The sequence below is a fragment of the Nyctereutes procyonoides genome, unplaced genomic scaffold (assembly GCF_905146905.1).
Source record: "Nyctereutes procyonoides isolate TBG_1078 unplaced genomic scaffold, NYPRO_anot_genome, whole genome shotgun sequence".
NCBI lineage: Eukaryota > Metazoa > Chordata > Mammalia > Carnivora > Canidae > Nyctereutes > Nyctereutes procyonoides.
Window position 1 is genome coordinate 67,828,160 of NW_026575046.1, and position 27,728 is coordinate 67,855,887.

At 39.5% G+C, this 27,728-nt stretch overlaps 1 protein-coding gene across 1 annotated transcript; it reads right to left on the reverse strand.

Moving 5' to 3' along the window:
- SUPV3L1 (Suv3 like RNA helicase) lies at nucleotides 1–27,698 on the reverse strand. The gene is made up of 15 exons (XM_055325863.1): nucleotides 27,373–27,698; nucleotides 19,870–19,947; nucleotides 19,400–19,507; nucleotides 18,080–18,194; nucleotides 16,755–16,923; nucleotides 15,033–15,144; nucleotides 11,926–12,003; nucleotides 10,762–10,853; nucleotides 9,136–9,316; nucleotides 8,216–8,309; nucleotides 6,862–7,081; nucleotides 5,324–5,404; nucleotides 4,773–4,949; nucleotides 1,345–1,493; nucleotides 1–483 (listed from the first exon to the last, which is right to left on the reverse strand). Exons 1-15 carry the CDS (start codon nucleotides 27,653–27,655, stop codon nucleotides 48–50), a joined length of 2,373 nt encoding a protein of 790 aa, XP_055181838.1. The 5' UTR covers nucleotides 27,656–27,698; the 3' UTR covers nucleotides 1–47.
- Between the last annotated feature and the right edge of the window lie 30 nt (nucleotides 27,699–27,728).

A 27,728-nucleotide genomic window follows, 5' to 3' on the forward strand; every position in this document is an offset into this window, starting at 1 on the left:
AAGGGTTTTAAAATACTTTTATTTGCAAAAATAAAAATAAAACAAAACTAATCTGAAGGAGGCTCCTTCTTCTTTCTTCTCGTCCCTTTTGAGTGAGTTCCAGGCTCTGTTTTTTCTTTGCCATGCTCAGTTTGTTGTGTCAACCATTCTTTTTCTAGCTGTTTCAACATGTCTGCAGTGAGGAGGCCTTGCTGCACCAATCTGGAAGCAAGAGATTTCTCTTCCGCGTTGGAGGTAGGTGGCTCCGTAGCTTTACTCCCTAAAGTTTTGGTGCTACGCATCCTTCTAGCCTGGCTCTTTAAAGCTCCTGACAATCGTGACTGGTTCTCTGGGGATAAGCTCTCCAAATTCAACAGTTTATGTGTCTCAGAAATTTTAATCAGTTTGGTGATGTTGTGTACACCTTCTTGGATAATGCCATCTAGTTCTTTCTGGAGGTCTCGAATAAAGTTGGCATCTGGAAACATATCTATAAACCGGTAGCTGGGAAAGAGAAATATTATGTTATAGCAACAGTTCTTATCAGTCATTGGACTTATCTCCATGACTTAACTACTTCTTGACACTGACTGATCCCACATGTTGTTTTTGCAAACTCTGTCCAGTGCCTTTGCTCAACCTTTGTTTCTGCCCCAGCACACCTGAGGAATATTGTCATTATGAAGGTAGGTCATTACTTGTATCTTAAGTGATTCCAATATGCTCCCCTGGTGGGACATGCCGTACCTTTGAGAATCAATGATCTAGGGATGCCTGGCTGGCTCCGTAGTTTTAGCACCTGCTTTCGGCCCAGGGTGTGATCCTGGAGTCCCAGGATCAAGTCCCACATCGGGCTCCCTGCATGGGGCCTGCTTCTCCCTCTGCCTATGTCTCTGCCTCTCTGTCTCTCTCTCTCTGTGTCTCTCATGAATAAATATTTTTTTAAAAAAAGAGAGACAATCACTAATCTAGCACAGTAACTTTCAAATGTTAATGTACAAGGAAATCATCTGGGGATCTTGTTACAATGCCATCTGATTAAGTCTGGGCTGAGCCTGATATTCTCTAGTTCTAACAAGCTTCCAGGTGATACAAATGCTTTTGGTCCAGGGACCACCATTTATGTAGCAAGGATCTAGTAAACCTTCTCATCTACCTATCCTAACTAGAATCATAAGAAGTCCTTAAGTCATTTTTAGAATGGATATAAGCAAGGTTCAACAGCCATAATGGACAATAAGCATAATATAGAGCACATTGCAAAAATATGTCTATCTTGAGGGAACAAAAGATCATCCATTCATAAACCTTTGATTTCCCCTATTACTCAGAATAATCAGAGTCCATCACGGAAAAATCTGATACCTTAGCCATAGGTAAAGATCCAAGACATCATGGACAGCTTCTAGATCCATGAGGTCTTTAATATTCTTAGGTGGAAGTAATGGCCATTTAATATATCGGCGTAACCATGAGAAGGTCAGTGGTTCATTCCTGCTATACTGCCTGGCAAACTGAAAGAGAAGAAAAGAGTTTGGTAAAAAACTCAAAATTCACTTAAATCTGTGATTAGAAAAAGAAAGCACAATAAACCATTAACTGTTATGTTTTAATAAAGTTCTTTATACTTTTCTATATTTTTTAAGAACCTTTAATACTTTATAAAGATACTTTGAAAAAATAGGGGTTTCCTTCACTTTCTAAAACAAGGGCAATAATATGTGCATCCGAAGTTGTACAAGAATTAACTTTTCAGGGATGCCTGGGTGGCTCAGCAGTTTAGCACCTGCCTTCGGCCCAGGATGTGATCCTGGAATCCCAGGATCAAGTCCCACATCGGGCTCCCTGCAGGAAGCCTGCTTCTCCCTCTGCCTATGTCTCTGCCCTCTGTCTCTCATGAATAAATAAATAAAATCTTTAAAAAAAAAATAATAATTAACTTTCCAGAACCTATGTCTGTTAACTTTTATGAACATTTAATGTTCTAAGTTCTAGACAGACATTGAAGACTCTCATTTCTACTCTTTCATTAAACTACAAATAGGAGCTGTATCTTTCTAATGTTCTCCCTTATCTTAAAGAAACTCTTTGAGGCGGTTTGGTGCAAGGTTGGGCATGAGTCAATCAAACTGGTAAAGAGACTACCTCTTCACTCAGATGTATTGTTTTGGCCAAGCCACCACTCTGTGCTTCAGCTTCCTCTTTAATACCATAAGACCACCAGAACTCCTTCTTGAACCACAGGACACTGTTGGGAGAATGTGGCTGGAAAACCAGGCTGCTCCCAGTCCCCAACAATGCTAAGCATTATTACACATCAGACCACAACCATATGAAACAGATATGATCTATCTATAGCAGACAGACCACAACCATATGAAACCTCTAGAGCAAAAGTTTAATACTTTAGCTTCAAAAATAAGCTGATTTCAAATGGTTCTTTTTTTTTTAATTTTTATTTATTTTATGATAGTCACAGAGAGAGAGAGAGAGAGAGAGAGAGAGAGAGAGAGGCAGAGACATAGGCAGAGGGAGAAGCAGGCTCCATGCACCGGGAGCCCGACGTGGGATTCGATCCGGGGTCTCCAGAATCGCACCCTGGGCCAAAGGCAGGCGCCAAACCGCTGCGCCACCCAGGGATCCCAAATGGTTCATTTCTTAATTAGGGAAAATTATCCCTAAATGTTTAACCTAAGCAAGGTCAATTTCAGAGAGGCAAAGCAGTTTTAGAACAACTGTGGTTAAATAATGTTATGATTTTATTAAATTCAGTCGTACATTCTAAGCTTAATAAATGCCAAACAGGATAGCCAAGAAGATTGGAAATGTGATGATACTAACCTGCTAAACAGGACAAGCCAAACTCAATTTCTCTTACAAAGACAGGGGCTTTAATATTTTTTACCACATACTGGGGGAAACCCAGTATATAAAAGAGTTAAATACAGAGCTGCCCAGAGAAAGGAAGGGAGAGATGCCTATCGGATACCTCTGTCCAGTAGCCAGCCCCAAAGGACCTCCCTAGAACACTGATTCCAAACAACTATCCTGGGGGGCATTAGAGGCCATCAATGAGATTGAGCTCTTCTATAGTTCAGTAATAATAGTGACAAGGAAAATGGAAAAATCTCTACATTTCACATAATAACTAGTTACATAACATAAAAGCAACTGTTAGACTGTACCATTCCAGACTTCTTACTCCTTAGTAAAATGCTTCTGCTTCATTAGAACAGCTGTTTGGAGGATGGTATAAACAGATTGGGTGCCACGGACTGAAGCTCCATCCAGGTCAATGTATAGCATTTGAGACTTTGTTCCATAAACCTCAAACTTATCCTAACTCTCCCATAAATGCCAGCTCTAAGAAACACATTATCTAGGTAAATACCTGGACATGCAATACTCTAAGACATATTAATGGGAAAAGAAAAAAGCAAGTTGCAGAATAATTCATTATAACATTTATGGGAAAACACACCCATGCAACAAAACTAGAATTTCTATATGTACACATATGTAGGCAAACACAACGGAAGAGGTCTGCAATGACAAACTGTTAACTGTAGCTCTGTTACAGACTGGGATTGGGGGGTGGTAACCCAATTTAACTTATCTGTAATGTTTTAACTTTGGGCAACGAGAAAGCATTTATGTAGTACTTAGGCAATTTTAAAGTAATTTAGAACATAAATTTAGAAACAGATTTGGTAGGAAAACAGCTAGTATGCAGAATGCTGAGTTTTACAGAGAAGACAGTAGTGAGACTCTAAATTTGAGGAAGATTCAAGAGGAGGCCTTCTGGGGGTGTAGTGGGATGGTGCCCCAGGCAGAAGCAATAGGAGAGAGGCAAGGGCTCGATGAGGTGAGAGGACATGGCAGGGGGCTGGAGGTTCAGCTTCCACTACCCTTCCCTATCCCCCTTGTGTATCTTGTGTTCCTCAGAAGACAGTGGTTTGTACCCCTATGCAAATGAATGAAAAGAAAAGCGGCTGGAAGCTTGGCACCAAACTCATCTAAGACCACAATCTCTGGCTCAGTGCCATATAATTAGGAAAACTGAATACTACTGCCACAGCTACCCCTATACCCTTCTCCTTCCAAGAAATAGTAACCATTGCCATCAAGAAAGAAGTATATCGGGGCACCTGGCTGACTCAATTGGTAGAATATGTGACTCCTAATCTCAGGGTTGTGAGTTCATATCTCACATTGGGCATGGAGCCTAGTTAAAATAAATAAACAAATATTAAAAAACAGTCCAGGGCAGCCCAGGTGGCTCAGCGGTTTAGCGCCACCTTCAGCCCAGGGCCTGATCCTGGAGACCCTGGATCGAGTCCCACATCAGGCTCCTTGCATGGAGCCTGCTTCTCCCTCTGCCTGTGTCTCTGCCACGTGCGCTCTCTCTCTCTCTCTCTCTCTCTCTCTCTCTGTCTTTCATTAATAAATAAGTAAAATCTTAAAAAAAAAAAAAGGCAGTAAAAAAAAAACCCACTTAAAGAAAAAAAGGAAGAAGTATAACATTAGGCAAAGACACACTTTCTTCAAAAAAAAATTATAGTTGTTGTTTCAGCTTCTTCACAAAGGCTACCATATAAACCTAAATACAAAACAACAGTTCCCCTTTCCCTCAAAAAATTGCCCTGTAGGAAAAAAAGAGCCATTTTATATTTAAGTTCTTATATAGTATCTCATACTGAAAACTCTCCAATTATTTTACTTTGAATAACAAAGTATTGTTTGGGGAAATGCACAGACTTGAAACAATTCAAAATATAAAGACAAAGGCTTACCTGTAACAATGAAGAACAGACAAAGGGCTGCTTCTTATTGATAGGAGCTGTGCAGAAAACATACCTCACTCGTAGACTTAATGGAATATGTTGGATCAACTCTGCAGAAAATTTAAAATCATCCATATTGCAGACAAAATACTGCCCATCAACTTGTGAAAAGTCTACAAAAATATCCTGGAGGGGGAAAAGATGTATTACTGGACTGCCTAAATGGGCATGAATAGAGTACTCAACTCTACAAAAGATAATCTCTTTAAGTCTCTAACAGTTTTCTAGTAAGGCCTGCTTAATTTGCTGCCTTCACAAGCTAGAAGACCTTCCCCACAGCCTTCCCAACCTGAAATACTCAGAAAATTCCTCAGGACAAAAGTCCCAGAAGATTCTGAGAGAAAGTTTTCACTTTCAAGATAAACTTCACACAGCAATGTCACAAAAAACAAGACTTTCCACTGATGCCCAGGATGCTAACCAGCAATTGTCTGACATATTAACATTTTTAGAAGAGATTTTAGATGTTAGAAGAGATTTAAAAGTGAGTTTGTACTTACAATGAGATTAGAAAGTGTTGTATCAGGGAGATGGTAGGCAAACATTTCAATCTGTTCAGCAGTTGGATGAAGACCGGCTGCCTTGAGTAAAAGAAAGAACTGTGAGTTTTTTTTCTTTTTAAAGGAAAACTTTTCTTAAGTTATTTCTAAATAAAGTCCTATATTCAGGCTAAGTTCTCACCAAGTAAGTTAAATGACAAGAATTTGAATAAAAAAGAAAAATGCAACATCACTTTCCCATTTATTACCAATTAAGAAAGCTGATGAGATGATTTAGTAAAACTAAGCAATTATACCTACTGAGTCACTAGTCAATCTTTCATATACATCTTAGTTGTACTCCTAAACTCTACGATGACCTGAGTACCAAAACTGCTTTCCGGGGTCTCAGTTATCTTCACTCAACAAAAATAAACAAGGAAAACCCAATCACTTTAGCCAAGGCAATAAAACTGACAGACAAACATAAATAAATACAAGAGAGAGTGTCTAAACTGGAGGCCAGTGATCTCTTCAACGACAATCCAGTATTAATAAATGCCTACAGTAGGTATATGAGGGTGAGGGGGAGAAAGGGAATGAGAAAGAGAAAGAGCAAAGGATGAATAGAGGAAAGAAGTGAGACCTGGATCATGGGAGGAGGAAGAGTATTAGCACAGGAAATAAGGTGCACAGGAGAAAAGCGGGGGGGTCTCATTGTCAACTGCACTCTTCACAAAAGCTACAGGAAATCTCTCAAGCACAGAATTCCCCCAGGAAATGTTTCTTTGCATCATCTCCTTTCTATCCCCCTTACCAGTGCCACTGGAAAGTGAGAAGAGCCACGTTAATCTCTAAGTGAATTTTCCAAGCAACTTAAATTGTAACAGTTTGTTTAAAATATACAGGCTGCTGCCTCATTAACTGCACTAACCAAAACTGAAGCTTGTCCTTACTGGCTCAAGAGTTTCTTCTAAAAAAAAAAAAATTAAAAAAAAAAAAAAGAGTTTCTTCTACATTCAAGTTTCTCGAAATTCTTCATTCTGATGTAACTGTGTGTCCACCAGAAGTAAATATCCCCCTACTCCATCCATTGCTTAGACTATAGAAAGAGGATGCCCGGGTGGCTCAGCAGCTGAGTGACTGCCTTCAGCTCGGGTCATGATCCCAGAGTCCTGGGATCAAGTCCCATGTCGGGTTCCCTGAGGGGAGCCTGCTTCTCCCTCTGCCTATGTCTATGCCTCTCTCTGTGTGTCTCTCATGAATAAATAAATAAAATCTTTAAAAGAAAAAAAAAAAGGACTATAGAAAGAACTAAAGGAAAATCAGGTTCACTAAACTTATTCAGTCTGAATCTTTCACTTGCACACTCCCTCTGATGAAGGGGTCCCTATGCCTCTCCAAAGCAGTAACGTAGGGCTTTCTTGACGTGATTTTCATGACACAAAACTTTCTTTTGCTTTTTTCAGTTTCCAGGTGTCAGAGCAATAGTTTGGAAGATGGGTGAAGGAAGGAACCACTGTCCTCCACAGAGAAGTAATTAACACATTATACCTTACCTTTATAGGATTCACAGGCCTTTTCAAAATTTCCTTTAATAAACTGAGGTCTTCTCGATTCATTGTTGTCACTTCTCCTTCTTTGTATTTTGAACTGAATCTACCAGCTCTGCCAGCAATCTGCAAGGCCTGAGAAGTGGTAATCGGTTCTATTTCTTTCTCTCCCTTTTCATTGATGGTGGGTTTTATAAGGGAGTAAAAAATAATTCTTCTTATGCTCCTGAAATAGAAATAAAAGCACTCACACAGACTACTATATAAAAAACTCTCCATCATGAGTCATTGCAGAAATGCTCACTGCAATTCTAGTTTAGGCTTGCTTACAATCTTATCCCACTGTTTACAGAATAAGGAAAAGAGTTTTGTCAGTAATTCTTTTCCTTCCCATTAAAAAGTATTTTTTAACAAACATGTAAATTTACTAAATATCATTAAACTGTACATTTATAAGGGATAAACTGTGGAATATGTAAATTATCCTCCAATAAGGTACTGAAAATCTTTTTTTAAAACAAGTAAACTACATAAAGTACTCTCAGGCTGCTTTTATTTTTTTTTTTTTAAAGATTTATTTATTTATTCATTTAGAGAGAGCGAAGAGAGAGGCAGAGACACAGGCAGAGGGAGAAGCAAGCAGGCTCAATGCAGGAAGCCTGACGTGGGACTCGATCCGGGGTCTCCAGGATCACACCCCGGGCTGCAGGCGGCGCCAAACCGCTGCGCCACCAGGGCTGCCCTCAGGCTGCTTTTAAAAGTTGGCTGTTATCCCTGGGTGGCTCAGTGGGTTAAGTGTCAGACTCTTGATTTCAGTTCCAATCATGATCTCAAGGTTGTGAGATGGAGCCTCATGGTGGGCTCTGTGATCAGCAAGAAGTCTGCTGGAGATTTCCTCTCCTTCTCCCTCTACCTCTCCCCTCTCACATACTCTCTCTTTAAAAACAAAACAAAAGAATTTGGCTGCTATTAACAGCTTTGAGTAGTTCTTTGATTCATAAAGGTGTAATTGCTTTGATTACCCAGAGAGGAATATTTAGGCATAATACTGTTATTCCTAGAGCCAATGGCTAGCCCCACATTCCTAATGGGCATTCATTCACACACTTGCTGAAAAACTGAAAATACAGTGAGATAATATAATAGGTTAGTGGCAGGGAGTATCACTCAAAACTCCTAGTGCTATGTGATACTTTCTTTTTATTCTCTCAAGAGATGAAGGCAAGATAAATCTCAGATCTGTATTATAATACCCACTGTCCTAAACCTAAGTACTTGGTCACTCTAATGCCAATTAGAAAATGTTTAATTGCCATCCAACCCATTGAATATCCATGATCATTAAAAACAAATTACTTACAAATTAAGTCCCATGCCAATTGCATCTGTAGCAACCAGGATTTTACAAGGATCATCAGGATCATTAAACTTTTTTGCTTGAGCAAGTTTGGTCCCTAAAATAAGAACAGTTTATGTTAGTTCAGTGTTCTAAATCTTTTACGACATCACACTAAGTATATCTTGGAACTCCTCACCTTCTACTCTCCATTTTTATGAATAAAACTCATTGTTTCTGTGCACCCGGGTTTTTCAGTCAGCTATAAATAACCAATTCTTGGCTTCAGCTCAGGTCATGATCTCAGGATCATGAGAACAAACCCCACGTTGGGTGAGCATAGAGTCGGCTTGGGATTCTCTCCCCCCCCCCGCCCCGCCCCTCTCATCCCACTTGCACTCACATTCTCTCTTACAGAAAAGAGACTTCAGGACTACAACTTCCCAATTACCAAGCTCATATTTCACATTTGAATGTTTTTGTTTGGTTTGGTTTTTAGAGAGAGACAGACAGCACAAGCCAAAAAGGGCATAGGGAGGGGGAGGGAATCCCAAGCAGGCTCCAGGCCCAGCTCAGAGCCCAATATGGGGCTCAATCTCATAACCCTGAAATCATGACCTGAGCCAAAATCGAGAGTCAGACGCCTACCCAACTAAGCCACCTCGGCACCTCTTTAATGACATTTCTGTAAGAAAATCATCAACTCAACATTTAAAATACAGTCCAACAACAGCAGCAAGAGCTATGAATAATTTAAAAACTCTATTCCCACCAAAACAAACCAGAGAAATTTTATATGACCCATAGCAAATGATTGTGCAAACAACTTAATATCTTTTACTGTGCTTTCTATATATAGCTCAGCATAAATGCAAAAATTAGAGACTTCATATCCCTTTATATTCCCATATCCCATAACTGTTATGATGAAAGCCAATAATTACCAGGTGGGAGACTGCCATATATAACAGCTGACTCCAATCCCCGAATTTCAATCTGTCGACTCACAGAATAAATATCATTCTTGTTAAAACAGACAATGCAGTCCCCAGGCCGAAGGTTATCTAATGATTCGAGTGCATGATCCAGCACGGAAATGGGGGTAAGCCTCTTATAGTTTCGAACCTATAATAAAGACATGACATTGTAAATTAAAGACACCTAACTCAACTTCTTATGACTAATAACTAAGTGAAAAACTTGCAAAGCCGGGTGCCTGGGTGGCTTAGGCGGTTAAGAGGCTGCCATTGGCTCAGGTCATGATCCCAGTATCCTGGGATTGAAGGACTGAGCCCCACACTGGACTCCGCTCAGCTGGGAGTCTGCTTCTCCCTCTCCCTCTGTGCTCGCTCTCTCTCTCACTCTCTGCCAAATAAATAAATAAAATTAAAAAAAAAAAAAAAACCTTGCAAGGCAATCAAAAGTAGCTAAAAACTGACAGGTTCCAAAATTTTTCAAAGGAAAAATACAGAAAAACATTTATTTTCATATTATGAATTTTACCATCAGTTCTCATTGGTATTTCTTTTTTTATAAAAAAAAAAAAGATTTTGTTTATTCATGAGACACAGAGAGAGAGAGAGACAGAGAGACAGAGAGACAGAGACACAGGCAGAGGGAGAAGCAGGCTCCATGCAGGGAGCCTGATGTGGGACTCAATCCCAGGTCTCCAGGATCAGGCCTTGGGCAGAAGGCAGCACTAAACTTTGAGCCACCCGGGCTGCCCTCTGATTGGTATTTCTAAATTAATAAGATGCCATAAAGCACTTCACAAATTTTTAAAGCACTTTCATATATATTCAATTTTCATGGCAATTTGGTAACATCATAATGGTTATTAGCTATTATTCCCATTTTATGAAAAAGTAAATAGAGCCCATATAAAGACCAGGTCTGATGAGGATTCTTTCAGTTTTAATCTTCCATCATTTGCCTAAGAATGCAAAGCTGTTAACAGCAAACCCTAGAACACAGAATTTCTTTCACTACATTCCAGCCTCTCCCAGAAAGCTGAACACAAAACTAATGGACCAATTTTTAAATATTTCCTCATCTTATTCAAGAACTATAGTAATAAAAAAAAAACTAGGATTAAAAAGAAACTCGTTACTTTTCTACTCTATGAATTTGAGAAAGGGATATAAACTATCTCTAGCAATTAGATGTAGATCAAAGGCCCTAATACCTGACATCTGAAGCTCATGGTTCAGGAAAACCATGAACTTTTGCTAAGCTTCAAACTTCCAACATTCCTGACTTATTTAATTCTAAAGAAAAAAAAAGAAAAAAAAATTCTAAAGAGATCTGCTCAAACTCCAAAAGGTTTTGTCAAAAGAAGATGAAGAGAGTCTCTTGTATTTTTGGAAGGCTTAAGGGATGGGGCCATTCTGTCAGGATTTCAGATCATGAGATTCAATCAAGTATGTATGATCTAGTCAGTTGTGAGGAAATGAAGCTTTCTTTTTAGTTAAGTTCTGATTTTGCCACTATTTGGAACCTAAGAAGCCACTGCTGGGGTACTCTAGGCTATTTGCTGTGCCACCTTGAGAACAAAACATATAATCTAGTACCTCTACTTCTTCCCCAGTCGTGTACATAAGCTCAGTAACCAGGTCAATAGCAGCAGATTCTCCACACAAATGAACTTCTTCAGCACAAAGTCCTGTTAAATGCAAAATCGGTAGTTTTTTAAAGATATGAAATTAAATACGTAACACCTTATGTAGCAAAAATACTTTAAGTTTGCTTTATGACTTTACCAAGGGTTTTCATCAATATTATCTCTGTGATGCAAACCTCAAAACATCTTTTGGTGGGCAAAGATTATCTCTATTTTTATAAATCTCAAAGCTTTTAAATTGCTTTGGTCCAAGGTTTTGAGTCTATTAGAGGTGAAAACACCCAGTACCAAAACCTGGTATTCTGATGGTTAGCAATGAATCTTGTACTTGTGTTTTTCAAAGTAGGCTCCAGGAAATCACTGAGGTACCTCAGAGGTTAAGGACTGGAGGGTAAAAGAAACTCCAAGCTCCTAACCACTGAGCAGATCCACTCTCATCTTATAGACTTTAATGTATATGCTTTGTTTGATGAAAGAATTCAGCTACTTGTTTTTAAATTTGAAAGCACCTGCCCTACAACACAATGATCAAAAATTCACTGTAATATCAAGCAGTGGAAACATTCGTTCATGTCCATGTATCTCAAGAACTCCAATTCCAGAAGCCTATCCTAAAGAAACAAACTAAATAAAAAGCTATGGCCACAAAAATTTTTACTGTAGTTCTATCAGTAATAGAAAAAAATGTTAACTCTATGGAAAAAAAATAGTACAGCTCTTTAGTGGAGAACATACAGCATTAATATGTGATATGAAAAAAAGTATGAAACAAGAGAACTGAAGAAAAGCAAAATACAAAATAATACATTCACAAAACACCATATGCATGAGGAGAAAGACTGCCAAGAAACACCATTGTCAATCCTGGTTTGTAAAGATGGCAAGATTGAAACATTTTAACTTTAACTGGTTATGCTAACTTTATAGTAAGAAAACTGGACTTCTCATTATTAAAATAATATTTAGGATAAGAACTCCCACCAGGCTGACTTTTTGTATCTGATTTGTATCAAAAAGAGAGGATCCTAATGACTCTATTTGGTAATGTCAAGCAGAGGAATGCAACTCCATGCAGATGTCAAAAAGCACAGGTCTTAGCATTAAGACCACTAACCTAGAAGTGCTCTGGTCCAGGCCCATCCTCTGGCTGGATCTTTAATCATTTGAATTTCATCAATCACGGCCACTTCATCTACAATAAGAAGTTATCATGAGCAATTCAGTCTACTTAAATAGTTATGAACAAATTATAGCACCAGAACTCAAGCTTTCATCATCACCGTTGTCACTCATTAAGCACTTCTTTTCTGGCAGGCTCGTTCTAAATGCTTTACATTGTAACTCATTTAATCTTTACAACAAACCTATGTGATGAGTATCATCATCTAGCCATTTTACAGAATAAACTGAGACCCAGAGAAGACAAGTCACTGGCCCAACGTTACAGAGCATCTGCAGTGTACGATCTAAAAACATGAAATTCAAACCCAGGCCACCTAGCACCTAGTAGATTCATTTATCCTATTTTCTGCAATCTCAGAGGCAGCCTAGAGAATCTGCTTAATAAGAACTAATACACCCAGGCACAGGTTCAGTCACTTGAGCATCTGACTCTTGATTTTAGCTTGGTGTGGTGGGACTGAACCCCACATCGGGCTCCAGGCTTAGTGGGGAGTCTGCTTGAGATTCTCTCTCTCTTCTTTTGTCCCTCCTCTTGCTCACACACATGCTCACGCTCTCTCCCTCTCTAAAATAAATTAATTAATTAAAAAAAAACCTCACTCACAGAGAAGTAAAAAAAAAAAAGAAGAAGAAGAAGAAGAAGAAATTATGCTTCCAGGAACAAGAGTAGACAACCCTGCAATAAATGAAACTTCTCTATCACAGGAACCCAGAGGGGTGCCAGGAGCAGAAAGTGCAATAGAAAGCGTAATTCCCTAAGCTCTAGCTTTGCTCATTCTTAGGGGTTTCAAGCTCATAACTATGGCAAAAATTAATACCTCATTTTATTTTCTAATGCCAAAAAGCTTTCAACCATATTATTTTCTTTTTAAGTCATATAAATTATATTTTACTTTACTTCCTCAAATACCAAGGAGTTGAGAAGATCACACTTAAAAAAAATTAACATGCCCACAATAACAATTAGGAAACAAAAGAAAGTTCATTTTATCCTGAACAAACATAAGAACATTATTGCAACTGGGTACATAAAGACAAGATTAGAAAAAGAGGGGAAGAGGGAATTTTGATTTATAAACATCTGTGCTAAATTTGTACAATGTGTTACTTTTATAATGAACTCATTTTTAAAAAACTATCCATTTACTCAGAAAGTTGATTATTAAAATGAAAAAAGCTAACCAAAGTGCATAATGTATAATCCCTATCTAATTAAACATACACACCCATAATGCACACATAAGTATATGCATACACAATACAAACACAAACGTAGAAGAAATCTGGAAAATACACACCACAGGGTTAACACTTGTTGATTCTGGATGGGTAGGACTAGGAAGCTATGGGTTTTTTCCTTCTCTTTGCATTTATTTTTATATTTTCTATAATGAAGATATGATTGCTTGCTGGTAAGGAAAAGTTAGTTTTTATTTAAAATATTTTCAAAACTATTTAAATAGAAATTCATTGCAGTGTGATATGTAATAGTGAAAAACTTTAAACCTAAATATTCTTTAGTAAGGGAATGAATAGGGATCCCTGGATGGCGCAGCGGTTTGGCGCTTGCCTTTGGCCCAGGGCGCGATCCTGGAGACCCGGGATCGAATCCCACGTCAGGCTCCTGGTGCATGGAACCTGCTTCTCCCTCTGCCTATGTCTCTGCCTCTCTCTCTCTCACTGTGTGACTATCATAAATAAATAAATAATTAAAAAAAAAAGTAAGGGAATGAATAATTTTAGTCATAAGATGGAATTTTAGTCAGAAGTTTAAATGAATAAACTTGATATATATATTTAAGATATACACAATACATGTATAACAAGACTAGATCTAGAAACACGCTATGTAGAAAAAGCAAGTTATGGAACAATAATACGATATGATAAACAGGTCACTGTTTTATTTATTTATTTGAGAGAGAGCACAAGCATGGGAGAAGGGCAGAGGGAGGGAAAAGCAGACAGCCCACAGACTGCTCCACCACCAGGGAACCCAATGCAGGGCTCGAAACAAGGACCCCGAGATCACAACCGGAGCCGAAAGCTGAAGCCCAACCAATGAGTCACGTAGGTGCCCCACATCAATGTTTTAAAATACACAGTCTAGGGGTTGCCAAGCTGGCTCAGTCAGAAAAGCACACGACTCCTGATCTTAGGGTTGTGAGTTCAAGCCCACTGGGTACAGAGATAAGTAAATAATAAATACACTTTTTTTTTTTTTTAAGATTTTATTTATTTACTTGAGAGAGAGAGCACAAGCAGGTGGGGGAGGGCAGAGGGAGGAACAGACCCCTCCTGGTGAGCGTGGAACCTGACCTTGGGCTTCATCCCAGGACCCTGGAATCATGATCTGAACCAAAGGCAGATGCTTAACCAACTGAGCCACCCAATTAAAAATAAATTCTTGGGGCACCTGGGTGGCTCAGTCAGTTAAGCATTTGGAACTCCTGACTTCAGTTCAGGTCATGATTTTAGGGTACTGAGATTGAGCCGTGCCCCCCCCCCCACTCTGCCCCTGTCAGGCAGGGAGCCTGTTTCCCCTCTTCCTCTGCTCGCACTCTATCAAATAAATAAATCTTTTTTTAAAGGTCTTTAAAATAAGTAAATAGATAAATAAAATACATGGTCTACAGTACTGACAGGTAATACGTATCAGTGATATAAAAAAAGGAAAGATATGTACCAAATACTTGATAGCAGTTGGATCAAAAGAGGAATTGAGTTGGGGAGTGGTACAAAGGAAACATCATACTTGTTAACGTTTTAGTTCCTTGAAGAGAAAAAGGGAAAGGAACATTCAAAAGCAAACACCATAGCGAGTTTGGCATTTATCAGCAGTGGTGAGTACTGGGTACTTGTTGTCCTGTTCATCTCAATTAAAAAATTTTTTTACAATAAGAAACATATCTCATATGTTCATCTGTATTTTAGAATAGAAAATTACTAAATCATAAAGTGTTTTAAATGGCATGTACGTTACATGTTGGCAAACTGAATTTAAATAAAATAAAAATTAAATAAATGGCATGTACATACAAGGAGTTGTAACACTGCACATCTCAACTGTACAAGCAACATGGGCTGCCTGTTTCCCATCTGGTCCTACGGTCACACGTTCTTCACCTGTTACCAAGTCACATGGAACACCCTAGGATGACAAAAAGAAATCTGGAGTTATTACCACCTTTAAAATAATAGCAAAAAGAAGTTTTAGGTATTTAATAGAGTATTCTCACCATTACCATCAAAATTATTCCCAATCCTGTATAGAAAATGTTTACAAAAAATAAAAGCAGCTGTCTTATGTAACTTATGCAAACTTGGAAACATCTCAAATCAGCTAAATTCTTGAGTAACAAAACATGAGAAATTATAGCAGTTTCACTTTTTAATTTTGTAGGTTTCTGTACTATTTTGGTTTATTAAGATAAAATGAACATGGATTGTTTCTATATTGAAGAAAATATTATAAATAATATTTAAGAACATAAAGACCTCTTAATAGAATTCCTTGAGAAAGAACAACATTAATACTATGGTATAATAGTTTGGCCAGGACTGAGGGGTTCCTCAGTCAGGCTTTTGGTGCTAAATGTGGGAAAGTCCAGGCAATCTGGGACAGCCTGTTACCCTAAAGGCCTGAAACTAATCATGAGAAAATATGACATATCCAAACTAAGTGACAGTTTACAACACAAATAACTGGTAGTCTTCCCAATGTAAAGGTTATAAAAGACAAAAAGATTCCTGAAGAATCATCCAAGATTAATGGAAACTAGAGACATGATAATGAAATGCAGTGTTGAGACTCTGGACAGAATCCTAGGGGGTTGGAACAGTGGCGATGGTGTTATTGACAACTGGCAAAAATTTAAATATAGATTATGGATTAAATAATAGTATTGTCAATATTAAATACTCTGCCTTAGAGAAATACCATGTGGTTACATAAAAGAAAGTCTTTGTTCTGAGGAAATACATTCTTACTTATACATAAGGAGGCATAATGTATGCAAATTATTCAGAACAAAAAACAGAGAATAAAAATTATCTTCCCAAACCTATTCATCTCACATTACAAAGTCATAATAAAACAATGAACCAGAATGTGGCCCGTTTAGTGAAATGATGCCTCAGACAACAGGGCATTCAGTCCTTTGCACATCTCAACAGGTGGCTTCAGTCTTTATCATTAGTTTTAGTTAACAGATCAGAGGTCTTAATTGAAAAAAAGATAAATATCATAACAGAGTAGGTTAACTCAAAGAAAGCAAAGGAGGGCCTCAGAAGAGAAGTGTCAACTATATCAATATTGTATTTCTTAAAAATATAAATAAAACAAGAATTATGGTGAAATGTTAGAATCCAATTCAGGTTATCTGCATGTAATTCAGGTTTGAGTTATTGCATGGGCTCAGGCTACTTGCATGTAATTCTCCACATTCCTCTGTATTTGTGAAATATTCCGTGATACTGTATTCCATTCATTCTAATACACATTTTTTTTCACATTTTAGTATCTCTGAAATAGATTATATCTTAACAATTGATGGCAGGTCAGAGTTCAGTTAGCAGTCAGTATGTTTTTCTTTCTCAGTTGTACATAAAATAATGGTGTATCTTACGAAGTACAATGAACTATGGCAACTTTTGTTAGTGGTAAATTACTACATATGACCTTTCCCACCTCCCACGTTCACCGTGCTCAGCCCTCTCAAACTAACAAGAAAAAGAGCAAATATTTGGTAATATACTGACAGCAGCATTACTCTTTTCGAAGATCTCATGTGCCAGTAATTTTAAAGGGCCACAATACACTCCAGATTTTGCTGACAAGTATTTCTGGATTGCATGGTAAGTCTTGCCACTGTTTGTGGGGCCTGAATGGAATATTATCTTCCGCTGTATAGCTCTGGCTTCTGGGTACCTAAAACATAAGTAAACAGTTTATTCCCATTAACCTCAAAATCCATCCTGGCAAAATATCAACTGAAAATGATTTCAATGAAACATCTTGTTAATATTCACAGAACAGAATCTTTGGAAAACTAAATTAAATGACGAGTTTCAGATCCACACTAAAATAATGACTGCTTTCCAAGACTGGCATTTACTAACTAGAAGACAGACAAATTTAAATGCAAATCAATTTCTTTGATATTTTTGCCATTGTACAAGTCCCTTCTCTTCAAGAGTTACTTAAAATAAATTTAAACTGCCATCAGCTCCACAGATATGTTGACATCACTTCCACAACTCTAAATACAAGACCTTGTAAGTAAGTATTTCTAGGCTTCTGAATTTCAATATATATAATGTAATAACTGAGTCTTCTGTTTCTGGCCATGATGAATGGTACGGGACTTGCCCTCCCACCACAGACAAGTACAAAACTGGACAAAATACATGCCACAGTTGCTTGGGGGCATAAACAACAGGCAGTGTAGGACTACAAGCCCTGAAACAAAGGAACACTTGAGATGAGCCCTATTGCACTCCAGGAGGGCACAGGAAAGTGGAACCAAGAAAAGTATGACAGTCTCAATGAGGTGAGCAGCAGAGATCAAATTCAGAGACACTAAAGCAGGTGGAATTTGAAGGTCTATGCGTGGAAGAGAAGAAAAGGTTCAGTGGAGGGGGTGCCTTGAAGTCTATGTGAGACATAGAAGAACCAGTACCAAGGGCTGGACTGAACATTGTACAGGGCCTAGCAAAGAACAGCTTGCTAACGGTTTGAGCAGAAAGTCTCAAAGAGGCAACAAAGCACTAGATGTTGGAGTTCCAGCTACAGTGGCGATAGTGGTGAGAGTTCATTAACATCAAGGAATTCAGCTGACACTAGAGAGGCCACATTTAAATTGCAGGGCCAACACCCTAAGTATAGATTTGTCCTAATAAAACCTACAATCTAACTTGATCAGAATCAAATGGAGATACCTGAGTTAATTGCCTGTTTTTCTAAAGATAACAACTCCTAGACTCCTTATAATTATCCAGCCTACAATAAAAAAAAAAATGTAGTGATCGCTAATCTTCCCAAGATTAGAAACTACTATTTCAAATTCACAAGTAAAGAAACTAACCAGTTAGGTGGTATTCTTAAGTCACTGATTTTACGTAGGTCATCCTTACATTCCAACACAGGAAATATCTGTTTCGCATGTCTCAAGAAAAATGGAAATAAATCATCCACATGAGCTGAAAAATAAAATACTGCATTAACACGGGCAACCTACATGTTATCATATCCAGACTTAGTGAAACTTCCTTCTTAGAGAGCTAGTCAAGGGGACATTGCCAGAATAAAAAGAAAAACTCTAGAGCAAGGAACTCTATCCTTTTCTCAGATCCTGCTTTGTCTTATGTTTTCTTCCTAATTTCACTTATGTTTTCTAGCAAAACAGCAAATTGGCTGTCAACTACCACATTCTACTCCTCTAATATAAACAGGTAAAGATGAGCATTGGTGAAAGTTAAACTGAAAATAAAGAACCTGGAAATACACATTAGCAAGAAGACCCATGGTTACTTAAGAGAAATGCAGGTCCTAACACTTTACATTTAAAAAATATAACTAGGGCAGCCCAGTGGCGCAGCGGTTTGGCGCCACCTGCGGCCTAGAGTGTGATCCTGGAGACCCGGGATCGAGTCCCACGTCGGGCTTCCTGTGGGGAGCCTGCTTCTCCCTCTGCCTGTGTCTCTGCCTCTCTGTGTGTCTCTCTGAATAAACAAAATCTTTTAAAAATAAAAAAAATATAACTAAAGCCAACCTGCTGATGGGAACACAACAATGATGTTCTTACATGTTTTTTTCTCTTATAGCAAAAACTCTATCCTGATATGAGGGAGCAAAAAAGTCAGTAGCAAAAAAAATCCATCATGGATCAATTCTATCTTCTGTGTGAGTTCATGTCACTGTGGCCCAGCAAACACACAGTAAAGAGCATAAGGTCCCAGGCTCTCTCCAGTCTAAGATGGATGGCTGATTTAATAACTAGTACAGGGACCCACTATTAAAGCAAAACGACCTAGGGATGCCTGGGTGGCTCAGTGGTTGAATGTCTGCCTTCGGCTCAGGGTATGATCCCAGGGTCCCAGGAAAAAGTTCCACATCAGACTCCCCGCAGGGAGCCTGCTTCTCCCTCTGCCTATGTCTCTGCCTCTCTCTGTGTGTCTTTTTATTTATGAATATATAAAACCTTAAAAAAATAAAAATAAAAATGAAGCAAAACGACTTAGGAGGCCTAACATGAAAGCACAGAATTGTTTACAGAAGGTGTTAACAGGGCCCATTCTACAAGAGACAAGCTCTGATTGGAAAAATAAACATGAAGCATGGGAAGAAATACAAAGGATACTCAACACATTTCAAAAGAGATTTTTAAAAGTCTCTACACACTTACCTGCACTGAAGCAAATATCATTCAAAATGATGTGAATATCCACATCCAGAGAATGAGACTGCATGATATAATTTCTAAAGCTGATGAAAGCTTGATGGAAGAGACGAGCTGCGGGAAACACAAAACCAAAATAGGTAGGGCTTAATTTTCATTTCTCATTTAAAAGTGTGAGACACCTAACTCATCATAGTGTCCTTTCTTCTTTTTCTTTCTTTCTTTTTTTTGGACCTATAACTGGCTTATTATGATCTGGCCTACAGTGAAATCCTAGTGCAACATGAATACACACCTCCTTTGCCATGTGTCTGGCTCACCAGGTATATCCTGCCAAATTCCTTCCAAGACCGAAGCAAAAGTCAGAGACATCCTCCAGACTTGTTTCCCCAGCACACTAGGTCTCACACAAGACTGACAAAGCTCTAATCTAAGAAATAATAAAATGTCTCTAATGGAAATGCCATTAGCCTTACCATCAAGTCCATAATCAGCACCCAGCTTCTGAATTTCTTTCCTCTTGTAAAACTTGTCTAAGATCTTCTTTACTTCATCTGAAAAAAAGATTTGCTTAACATTGGTTTTTCCAGATGGAGAAATGCTGAAAGAGCAAAAGAAACCTGAGTCCTAACACTCAACGCACCAATCTACTAAGCGTTGCAAGTACTTAAAGGTTTAGGTTGATCAAAAGCTTTTTATGGTTTGATAGTGCACTGGAGTGTCTAGAAAAACTATAAAGTCAAATAAAAGAATGTTCCTGTTATACTGCAGAGGAATAAGCACGGTGTCAGAGGATTAGATATCATCCTTAGCCTTCATCAGGCCACTCTTAGATGACCATATTCTGTTTCATTTACTTACAACCGCTCTAAACATCTCATAGTGAGCAATTAAAAGGTTATCTAGAAAGAACCAGTACCATAAGGACCAGATCATCATGCTTTTATGCAAATGACTAAAGAGATTGGGGATGATCTTTAGTTTGAAAAAGATGATTTTAAGAACAGATTATACTGATTTTGTTCTAGATGGCATAATAGTGGGAAGTGAGGAATGCAGATTTCAGTGGAATTTATACAAGAACTTCTAACAGAACAGTGAAAAGGGGCTGTCTCAAAGAAGTGTCAGCTCCTTGTCACTCTAAGTACTCAAGCAAGGCTTAGAAGACTGTATTCCAAGGGTGATGATAGAGGAGGGGAGGGGTAGTGGGAGGGGAGGGTAAGTTAGATGGCCGCTGAAATAATACACCAGTATGAATCAATAATTTCATAACTGAAAACATTTTAATCAATCAAGCTGCAATTTTATTAACATCGTACATGTTAAATACTACTGCATTATTCCACAGAGATAAACGTTCTAATGATCCAGCCACGCACACCATATTTCTGGGAAAGCAAGCCAAAATGGAGGATATAGTCTTTGCCTATGAAACACAGAAAGGCCAAGTGGCCTGTGTTTCTACGTCCTGCAAAAGTACCAACCACATCTTCATGTAGTGACAATACACACAATAATTACTGAAGAAATTAAGCCTGAAAAAAGCATCCCACTAATGAAAATTTGTTTTACATAATGAAAAATTTTTAAATCAGTGGCTTAGGCACTAGATTTACCCACAATGAAATGTGAATTATACACATATATACATATATATTACCTATCACAGGCAGCTATCCTGCTATTTCTGGGTATGTTACTTTATACCAAGTGGGGGCAATGGTCTCGTTCCATCAATAGTGGAAAAATCAGTGACAAAAGTTTGGAAAAAAAGCACATGCAACTGCTTGGGGAAATTCTGCAGACCTATAGACTCAATACAAACTGAAGACATCACATTTGTTTAGAATTAACCCATTTTCTACGACTAACCCTCCAGTGTTATGCAAGAAATCAAGATACTCAAGGAAACTTTACTCAGGACACTTTATTCAAGCATAAGGTTTCTCGTGCTAAGTGAAGGATGCTAGTCAAGAAGGACCATACTACTGTATGATATTACTTATATGAAATATCCTAATAGAAACAGAATATGGGGCAGCCCTGGTGGCACAGCAGTTTAGCGCCGCCTCTAGCCCAGGGCGTGATCCTGGAGACCCGGGATAGAGTCCCACGTCAGGCTCTCTGCATGGAGCCTGCTTCTCCCTCTGCCTGTGTCTCTGCCTCTCTCTCTCTCTGCATCTCTATGAATGAATAAGTAAAATCTTTAAAAAAAAAAAAAAAAAAAAGAAACAGAATATGGGCAGCCCTGGTGGCCCAGCGGTTCAGCACCGCCTTCGGCCCAGGGCGTGATCCTGGAGACCAGGGATTGAGTCCCACGTCGGGCTCCCTGGGTGGAACCTGCTTCTCCCTCTGGCTGTGTCTCTGCCTCTGCCTCTCTCCTCTCTCCTCTCTCTCTGTGTGTCTCTCGTGAATAAATAAATAAAATCTTTAAAAAAAAAAAAAAAAAAAGGAAAGAAAGAAAGAAAGAAAGAAAGAAACAGAATGTGAGGGCAGCCCGGGTGGCTCAGCGGTTTAGCACCGCCTTCGGCCCTGGGCCTGATCCTGGAGACCCGAGATCAAGTCCCACATCGGGCTCGCTACATGGAGCCTGCTTCTCCCTCTGCCTGTGTCTCTGCCTCTCTCTCTCTCTCTGTCTCTCATGAATAAATAAATAAAATCTTAAGGAAAAAAAGAAACAATGTGAATTAACAGTTGCCATGGTCTGGGTGAAGTGGAGTAGGACTACAGGAATGTAGAGTGACTACTACTAGGAATGAGATTTCTTTTTGGGGTGATGAAAATGTTCTAAAATTAGACTATGGTGACAGTCATACAATCCTGCAAACATACCAGTGCACCTTTAAATGGATTAATTTTATGGCATATATGTTATTTTTTAAAGCTGTTGTAAAAAGTTAATATTACCTACACAAAAATCTCTGTATCAACACTTAATTTTACTTAAAAGGATGTTCCAAATCCAGTACCAATTTTTGGAAAAGAAAACTGCAAAAAACATTAATGGAAATAGCACTAATTTTTTTTTAAATTTAAAAAAGTATATGAAAACATAAGTTTTGTTTTTCATAAAAATTAAGCTCTAACAGTTTCACTATTCTTAACAGAATGACCTGATTTTTGGTCATTATTACTTCTCATTAAAATTAACAGTGATTAAAGGAGACACCCTCTGGATTTCAGCCACAGTAGAAATGACTCAGTCACTACAACTTTTCACCAGGTAATAGCGGTCTTCCAGCTTCCTGCAACGGGAGCCTAGGATTTAATATGGCTATGTTGGGACTCAACTACATTTGCTAAAATTAAGAGGCCCGCCATGCTATAAACTCTAAGACAGCTACATTGTTTTAAATGATTACATTTTCTTTCTAAAGAAAACAAAACATTCCAGACAGCCCATCAGGACAGGTTCTCTTCTAAAATGTGAATCTACCGTACCTGAGGGTTACACAAAAATAACAGTCCACTTTACATCATGATAAAGAACAAATTACCCACTACCAACTGGGGTTGCTTAAACCATACGTTTTACCCATTTTGTTAAGATGTTTTTAGTTCACTCGTTTCACTGTACACATCCATGATTAATGAGAATCCCACCTCAGTACATCAAAACTACGAGCTCACTTGAGGGCTGGAGAAGCAGATGGAAAAGTATACAACTCAACCTCTCTGCATGACAGAATTGGAAAGGCCAAAGCCACAGTGGAAATGCAGGTGGAGGGAAGTGATAAAAGTTAGAAGATCTCTAGGATCCACAAAGGAAAGGCAACATCAATCCTGAAGAGACTGTATCAAACCACTTAGTGGTGGCATTTAGTTCCTATCCCTCTATTATTACAACTAGTATTACTACCCCAGTCATTGAATATGAAGATGTACTAGAATATTGTTTCTAGTAGTGGTCAGAACTCATGCTGAAAACTTTTTTTTCCTTTCCAAGTTTTTATTTAAATTCCAGTCAACATATAGCCTAAAGAAAAAAAGCTAAGGGAAAAAGCCTTGTTGATACACTAACCTAAAAATACATTATTTTATTAAATCCTCACATCAACCTATTTATAGGTTGGGTAGATTATCTAGGCTTCTAGGGGAATAGTTTTCCCAGTTTCTACACATCAGATTCCTCCTGCAGGGTGACAATTCAACTTTAAATTCAATTTTTCAAACAGCAAATGTTTAGTACAAATATTAGTCTATATTTTTTCATCCCCTTACATTTTTCAAAGTGCTTTACCAAACATGTCCTGATGATCACAATCCAGAGATGTAAGCAGAGAAAATATTATGCCAATGTTACCAACTAGGAAATGGAGAAAGGTAGGTAAATGATAAATCAGGCCAATGGAGAAAACGTAAGTAACTTGTAAGTAAATCAGGCCAATAATTTAAGTGCCGTATGACTATCACAAATATGCACCATCTTTCTACCTAAAGTCAGTCAATCGACATCCACATGACTAAATCTGTTATAATCAACAAGAAAATATAGACAGGTAGCTATTCAGCACCTCCTGTGACTAAAACAATGTTTGGCACATAGTAAACATACAGATCAGTTTTTATTGGAGGTAAAGACAATGTCCACCAAATAAGGGTTATTAGAAAAACTGAGTCACGCACTTACAATGGTACCTGTCTGTAGCAAACACTCAATATTAGCCACTGCTTAAAGAAAAAAAAATTCACATGGGTATTCTAGGCAGAGGAAATAGAATGTGTAAAAAGGCCTGGAGCCTAAGTGCAGATTTCATCAATATGACTGAAGCATGGTGGGCAGCATGCAATGAAGCTGGAGAGGTACCAGGGCAGACCAGGTAGGGCCTTACAACCCATATTAGTGATTAAGGACCCTTTTAAACTGGAAACAATGAAAAACATTAAACAATTTTTTGCAGGGGAGCAACAAGTTTCGATCTTTTTAAAGAACATTCTGACTTCAGGTAGAGAATGGAATGGAGATGGGCGCCTGTGTGGCTTGGTGGTTGAGCGTCTGCCTTTGGCTCAGGTCATGATCCCGGGTCCTGGGATCGAGTCCCACAGGAGCCTGCTTCCCCATCTATGTCTCTGCCTCTCTCTCTCTGTCTCTCTCATGAATAAATAAATAAAATCTTAAAGAAAAAGAAAAAAAAATGGAATGGAATGGAGAGATGAAGGTGTTCTAGGAGACACATAAGAACTATTTCAACAGTCTGGTCAAAAGATGGAAGCTGGTGCTTTAGGCTAGGTTAGTTGCAGCAGAGAACGAGGTGAGTGAATTAATTCGATACTTACTGAATACTTGGGAAGTAGAATCAACAGCACCAGTCAACTGGACTTTCTAATTCACTGATGTAGCAGGTGAGGAATGGGAAGAACCAAAACTACAAGGGTTTTTTTTTTAAATAGTCGTTTATTTATTTATTTTTAATTTTTATTTATTTATGATAGTCACACAGAGAGAGAGACAGAGACACAGGCAGAGAGAGAAGCAGGCTCCACGCACCAGGAGCCCGACGTGGGATTCAATCCCAGGTCTCCAGGATCACGCCCTGGGCCAAAGGCAGGTGCCAAACCACTGCGCCACCCAGGGATCCCGGGTTTTTTTTTTGTTTTTAAGTTTTATTTACGGGATCCCTGGGTGGCTCAGCGGTTTAAGTGCCTGCCTTCCGCCCAGGGCGTGATGTTGGAGACCCGGGATCAAGTTCCACATCAGGCTCCCGGCATGGAGCCTGCTTCTCCCTCTGCCGGTGTCTCTGCCCCTCTCTCTCTCTCTTTCTCTGTGTCTCTCATGAATTTAAAAAAAAAAAAAAAAGTTTTATTTACTTAAGTAATCTCTACACCCAATGTGGGGCCCAAGCCCACGACCAGAGATGAAGTTACACGTTCTTCCAACTGAGCCAGCCAGGCACCCCAGACCACCAGGTACCTGGAGAAAGAGCATGTTGAGGAGAAGGTAAATTGTCTTGGACATATGAAGGTCAGGTGTACATAATAAATCTAAGTGGAAATACCTGGTAGGCAGCTAAAGAAGTGCTGAGAGGAGTCCAGGCTAAAGACAAAGATGAGGGAAATACTGACTTGAGGAGAAAGGAGAGAATGCAGAATAAGAAAGCAGAGTGACACAGAATATAGTACGCTAACTTTTTGAATTGAGAACAAGCCCAGAGACTGGGAGGTGGAAGCTTAACTCAATCTCTATGTGAAAATCTGTTATCCTAACCATGTGGCTATATAGGATTGTAGTAACTCACTGATCTCTGCAGCCCCCCCTTGCAATGCTGAATTCCAGTAAATTCAACATCTGGACCAATCCCAGCCAAAGGAAACGAAAAATCCTCCAGCACAATGGACTCAATGAGATATCTAAACATTCTTCACCAGAAGAAACCCTGGTGCTGACAATCTAGGTCTTCGTTCTATCTTTTTTTTTTTTTTTTTTTTTTACATCTTCGTTCTATCTTACTAGGTGCATCTACACCTTGAGGTAAACTGGAATAGCTGCACAAAATATAGAATTTTGTATATTTAAGTCTAATAAATAAGGCAAATTATCTCACACAAATTACTATGCCTTAAAATAATAAAGAACGAGGAAACTGTTGTTTAATGGGTTTAGGTTTTCAGTTTTGCAAGATGAAAAAGTTCTGGAGATCTGTTTCACAACAATGTGAATACAGTTAATGGCTACTGACCCATATACTAAAAATTAAGATGGTAAGTTTTCTTACGTACTTTTTGCCACTTTAAAATAAATAATACCAATAACCACATTATTTAAATCATCAAAATAATATAGATTCCAACTCCAAGTTAAGTGAAAGGGCTTGCCTAACGCAGTCATTAAAGAACTGGTTAAAGAATAACACGTACTGAGTTCCACCACATTTTCCAGTGAAAGTGGTGTACTTCGGACCCCAAAAACAAGATTTAGCCCATAGTATGCTGCAGTTCTATATGTATTTTTTAAGATTTTATTTATTCATTCATGAGAAACAGAGAGAGAGAGAGGCAGAGACACAGGCGAAGGGAGAAGCAGGCTCCATGCAGGGACCAGGATGACGACCTGAGCCAAAGAAAGATGCTCAACCACTGAGCCACCCAGGCGTCCCTGTAGCTCTGTTTTAAGTTACAACAGGAGTCACCCATGTTGCTTGTTGACCTGAACTGCCTGAAGACAGCTCCTGGAGAGCTAGTGCCCTGCCAAGCTACACCATTCCCTCACCCTCCCAGAGCTTCATTTGGTCAGAGAATCATCCAGACTACCGCAAAGGTACAATCCTATAATCTGAAATTCCCCTTGAGGCCATTTGCACGCCTCGCTGTCAAGCCCATCCAAAGTTAGTTGCTGCCGGTTGGCTGATACTGAGCGATTCCTCTCTCTCTCTCTCTCTCTCTGGAGGCCTGGATGATCAAGGATCCCACCTTTGCCGAGGAACCCCTTCCCATGTTCTAACTTGTATTACATTGGTTATGCATACATCCTTCCTCCCCGCCAGACTGTGAAGTTTCTGGAACGTAAAGGATCTGGGCCTGAGTCTGGTTCCTCTTGGCAACTACCATACAGCCTAACGGTGCCGGGTTTGCGGAGATGCCAGTAAGTGACAAGGAATCCCGAAAGAAATCCTCCTCCGGCTTTTCACTGACCATTCCCTTGCCCCTTTCAGGGGCAATAGTTCTGGGCAGCGGAGGAGGAGCAAAGAAGGATTCTAGAAAAAAGCGGTCGTCCACCTAACGACGCAAGAAAAGTGAATCGTCGCATCAGATGAGGATTTAGACTATTCAGGAAGGAAGGCGTGAAAGGGAAAAAGACCACTCCTGGGGCAGCGTGTGAAAGGATAGACAAGACGCAGCCCCAAGCCTCGGGGGGCTCACGAACCAGCGCGGCAGGCAGACACGGACAGGCACGACGGCAAAGCTCGAGGGGACCTGGGGTCTCCAAGGGAAGGTGGTGCAGCTTCCTCGCGGCCACGCGCCCCGCCGGGCCCCGCACTCACTCTTATCCAGAGGGCGGGTGAGCTCAGCCCCGACGTCGCCATCCGCGCTGGGGCCCTGAGGTTTCACAGTCAGCGGTACGAACAAGGACGTGTTCGGGGCTTTGGAGCCTCCTGAGGCAGAGGAGGAGGAGGCGGCGGCGGAGGCTACGGCAGACACGCGCCCTAGAGCCCCAGGAAGGGGTTCAACGCGGGCGCGAAGAGCAGAGCAGGCGGCGGCCCGGTGGCCCACCCGGCGCCCCGCCGGGAGCCGAGCCCACAACAGGGCACACCGGGGGAAGGACATCGAGGCCACGGGCCCTAAAGGAGGCTGGAGGGAGCCGCCGAGACCTTGGCGGTGGACAATGACGTGCCCCGCC

What these genes read in the sequence shown, in the direction of transcription:
- SUPV3L1 (XM_055325863.1), bottom strand. Translation starts at nt 27,655, where the DNA reads ATGTCCTTCCCCCGGTGTGCCCTGTTGTGGGCTCGGCTCCCGGCGGGG. An exon ending in TTAAGAATACCACCTAACTG is followed by an intron (nt 16,924 to 18,079) that starts GTTAGTTTCTTT and finishes CTTATGTTTTAG; the next exon opens with GTACCCAGAAGCCAGAGCTA. An exon ending in TCGAAAAGAGTAATGCTGCT is followed by an intron (nt 15,145 to 16,754) that starts GTCAGTATATTA and finishes TTGTCATCCTAG; the next exon opens with GGTGTTCCATGTGACTTGGT.